At 28.6% G+C, this 5,050-nt stretch overlaps 1 protein-coding gene across 1 annotated transcript; it reads right to left on the bottom strand.

Annotated features, from left to right (window-relative positions):
- Positions 1 to 629: 629 nt before the first annotated feature.
- On the bottom strand, positions 630 to 1,272 carry LOC110036576 (the record flags this gene model as incomplete). Its single annotated transcript, XM_020741052.1, has 2 exons — positions 630 to 965; positions 1,014 to 1,272. Coding segments are annotated over 2 exons (595 nt in total), but the record flags the coding sequence as incomplete, so codon positions are not given.
- Positions 1,273 to 5,050: the final 3,778 nt, after the last annotated feature.

A 5,050-nucleotide genomic window follows, 5' to 3' on the forward strand; every position in this document is an offset into this window, starting at 1 on the left:
AACACCATGACAAACATCATTGGTTGACTCACTTCTCTGTGTTGATAATATTCTCATATCAAATATATCCTTATTAAATGTTGTTGACCATTTATGCATTATACGGTACATTTCATCTAACCAGACATTGCTTTGTAGTTCTCCCAACTCAATCATTAAGGACCACGTTTCTTTGAACGTTTCTTCGAACTCCTCCTCAGAATCACACTTGCTCAAGCATTTATAAAAAAGACCACAGACGCTCTTAGTACGCACTCCACAGTGTACTTTGGAAGAAAGTTTCTTGTAGATATGTCATTGACATAATTTGTGATGTATTTGTGGGAGGCATTCTGCAATGACTCTTGTCATTGCTTGATCCTGATCGGTAGAGATTGTTATGGGATGTTTGTCTCCCATTATTCGAATGAATGATTTGAATAACTACATGAATGATTCAGTAGTCTCATCAGACAAAAATCTAACTCCAAACAGTATGTTCTGCCAATGGTGGTTAACCCCCACAAATGGAGTGCAACATAAGTTCTATTTATTTAATTTGTAGCTTGTATAAAAAATTATGACATCCCCGAGACAGCCATAATTCAACCTGCATAATCCATCAGTCTAAAAAATGTTTGTTAACCTACCAGACTCATCTGTTTGGAAATCCCAAACAAACATGTTATCCCCAGTTTGCCTCTCCATGAACATTTGTATCAAAGCATTGACATCTCTCTGTTCAATTATTTGTCTTCTTTCTCTTTGGATGAAATTAAATGCATCTCTCTTGGTGCATTCTAAATTCTCCACACTACCAACCTCCGTGGCAATGAAATTGTATGCATGTGTTGCTCTGATCCCTGAACCTGTCATGGATCTCAACACATCTGCATTGAGCTCACTTATCCTTCTGCTGGAATGAAGAATATGCTTATCACCACTTTCGGCCAAAGGATGATTGTGATTTTCAATGAGTTTTTCCACTGTTCAATTGCCTTCGAAATCAACATGAAATCGAACCATGTCCTTACAGCCAATCCTCGTGTCTGCTTTTCTGAACTTAACTGTGTTGTTAGACTCTTTATTGTAGCCAGCTTTTTCACAAATATAATCCTTGACCTTGAGTTTCTTGCAGTTCGACCTGTAGGTAGTATGGTCCTTCCGAACAGTGAATCCTACGTGATGTGAATATGCACGATAGCTTTCATATGTCTCTTCCTCATTGTGGATAATGCTGCTTAGAAACTTCTTTGCAATTGGATCATTGCAAACGTGTGTTGCCTCATAGGACTGCATAAAACCATGATAACATCAATATAACACAATAATAACACAGTAACAATAATAAATCAAAGGCAATAAACAACATAACATTAGAGTAATATCAGAGTAACACCAGAATAACAAAAGAGTAACACAAGAAAATCATAAGCCTAAAACCATAATAACACAAAAAAACACCATAATAATACCAAAAACAACACTGTAGAACAACACCCAATAACACTACATCAACACTAACATTTACATTAGATTAAACCAACTATTACACCACCTAAACGGTACTAAATCAAATGCAAGAAACAACATAACTTTAGAGTAATTCCAAAGTAACACCAGAATAACACAAGAGTAACACCAAGAAAACCTAAGCTTTAACACCATAATAACACAAAAGGCGCAGCAGAAAAACACCCTAAATTTTACCAGTAAACACCACAAACAAAATGACAATACCAGAAACAGAATGAAAACCCTAAGCTAAAATAAAACTAGATATCATTACAGACTCCCTTGATCTTCAAAGTTCAGGCTAAATGATGGCATCTCAAAGTTCATGGAGACTTCCAACATCTATGGAGAATTCCATCGAAACCCTAGCTGTTGCGGAGCTGCGAAATATTTCTTCACCCACCAATAGAACAACCTGCGAATAGAACAGGTAGGCGCGAAATATTTTTACGCTAGCGGGAAATTTTTCTGGGTTCGGGTTTAGGGTTGGGCCGGGTCGCGAATAATAAGAAATTTATTTTCCTGTGTTTTAATAGGTGGGGCCAAGCTTTCCACGCGACGACATTATATTGGATACACACGTAGCTTAACATGCGTAGTACTGATGAAATATTTTCTCCCGGGAGAGGGAGAGGATGTAGGCTATGGTTTCGGGCTGAGAGGAAGTGATGAATAAATACTTAGATTAATTTAATTGAATAATAATTAATAATTAATTTATAGATTATAAAAATGACTATAATTAAATAAACTTACATGATTGTATTTAATAATTAAGTAATGTATACAAATATTTTTAAAATTAGTAATTCTTAATTTATATCATTCGTGAATAATTTTTAATGCTAAATTACTGTTAACAAGTAATTAAAATTTGTTTAATTATTAATTTATATAATAAACTATTAATCAATGTAAATGTTCTTTTTATTGACTTCTAGATACTCATTTCTACTTTTTCTTATTTAATATTTATAGTTTGATGTTCACTCTCATAAATCTTGTTAAATCTTTCTAGAATTGCAAAACAATTTTTTTTATTATTTTATCTTAATTTACTCACTAACATATCAAATATTTTTTGGGATTTGATAAATTCATATTTATCAAATTCATATTTACAAGTTTTACTAAGTTCTATTTAAACTAAATTCTAATTGCAACCAATCATCTCTCTAAATGATAGTTGATAAGAATCTGTTTATTTGAATTTTTTAAGTATCAAACTCTTAAAAAATCAAATATAATATTTTTATTACTTAAATTTTAAATCTAACATCTTAATCATTTTTTCATTGCATCCATCTCATTTACCCACTAAATTTCAAATATTTTGAATCCTACAATCATCGAAAATTGAGTGGTTAAAATATTATATTCAATATTATGGGTGAGTGTTATCCAAAAATCCCTTGTTTATTATATTTGAAATTTTGTTTGTATAAACAAGCCTTAATAAGGGCATGGTTCCAACCATGCTGGAATTTTGATCTAATTGTTTGAATCTTAATTTAATAGGAGTTGATTGGAACACTATTCAAATAAGGATCCATGATAGTTTAAGCATAACTTGAGCAGGGTTTGGTCATAATTATAGCCAATGGTAGAGCCATAATTTTTTTTTTGTTAGGGTGCAAATTACTAATTTCAAAAATACTTTCAACCATTTTCATCCTGAATTGAACTTGAAATTCATGATTTTTATAAAAAAAAAATTGTTACATATGTTAAAAAATTGATAAAAATATGATCAAGAAAATTAAAAATATGCTAAAATTAATAACAATATGATGATATAAAAGATAAAAAAAATAAAAAAAATTATATATAATTTATTCTTTCAAGCTTTTATATGATGAACATGTTATATATTTGATTCATTACCAACACTATCAAAAAAATCAACACTATCAGAAAAATCTTTATTAATATATGCAAATTTTAATAAAGTTTTAATTAGAATAAATGCTTTATTATTAACCATCAAAACATGATTGTGGTCATAAACTTCCAAATTTGTAAGCTAATATGTCAACAAAAATCCTTTTTTGGTGGTTTATTTTATTTTAAAGCGCAGCAGATAAATGACTCTTTTTAGATGTGGGACTAAATGTAAGAGTGCATTTTTTAAAATTTTATGAAAATTTTAAGTTTTAAACCAAGCTAGTAGATGTATTATTATTTTTTAAAATGCAAAAAAAAAAAAAAAAATGGAAGAAAAATATAGCATTATAAATAAATAATATGTAAATAAATTTGAGAATTTAAATAAATTCATAAGTTTTATGTAAATTGGGTTTAAAAATTGAGATCTATCAAACGTTTATTATTAGTAAATGAAAATTTCTTACATTGATTCTAGCATGCCCCACACAAAAGCAATTAAATATTTATCTCAATAAATATGCCATTATGCTCTTAAACTTGCAAATATACATTGCAAATAAATAACTTTGTTTGATAATCATATAAATTTGTAATATTTTAAGCATGTCTCATTGACCTGCCACACATTACAAATATCTCATATCTAAAATAATTATATGATTTTTTTAACAGAATGAATTAACGTTTTTCAATTAAAGATATTCGTTCATCATCTCTCATTAATTATTTGAAGATTTTTTTTTTTTTTTGAATGTTTAAGTAAAGCTGTGTCATTTATATTATCTTGCTCGTTTATTTTGTATTACTTGAGAAAATTTATTTATGATATCCAATATAGTCTTCATTAAATACAAATAAAAAAAATTAAATCAACATATAGTAAGAAATCAAGTAATGCTGACATTTTAGCTCTTAGCTTAATGCTTGAACCATCTTGAATTTTTATCTGAAAAATCTCAACAATATATATCTCCATCTCGTTAAAGAAAAATTTCATGTTTCAACTCTCTAGTAGTTGCTAATTCTTCATTTTATAACTATTAAATAAATGTATTTAGTTTTTTCTCTAGTAAAATATATATTCTTTTGATTGAACTTCTGATAAAAATAATAAAATTCATAATTACATTAAAAAAGGAAGCAATTTGTACATGATTTTTAGCTCGAACGATCAAAGCTAGTTATAGATGAAGTATAAGATAATGTATATGACAAGCTGAATAATTATCCTTCATAACCAAAGACTTCAATCCATTGAACTCATCGCTCACATTTCTTTCCCCATCATAATCCTAACAAAGTAATCATGCAATGTTTTGCCAAAAAAAAAAAAAAACTTCTACTATAGTTTTAAGTGTTGGTGTAGAAGTTTCATCAATATGATTATTCCAATGAATCATTTAACAAAACAACCTCTTTTATCATCATAATGTATTGTAATTTATACTAATTCCTTACTAATATATCTTAAAACACATCCAATAGAATTATGAATAACCCGTTTTATAGTCCATTCATGATAATATTTATAGTTTCAATAGTATCACCATATGTGATTTCTTTTTGAATGTCAGGAATCTGGGTTTATTATTTTTGGAAACATTTCTTAAAATAACATTCTTTATATAATGGAACAGCATGAAAACTTTTGTTGGTTTTCATAATTCTC

This window comes from Phalaenopsis equestris, unplaced genomic scaffold (genome assembly GCF_001263595.1).
Source record: "Phalaenopsis equestris unplaced genomic scaffold, ASM126359v1 Scaffold208791, whole genome shotgun sequence".
NCBI classification, from domain to species: Eukaryota; Viridiplantae; Streptophyta; class Magnoliopsida; order Asparagales; family Orchidaceae; genus Phalaenopsis; species Phalaenopsis equestris.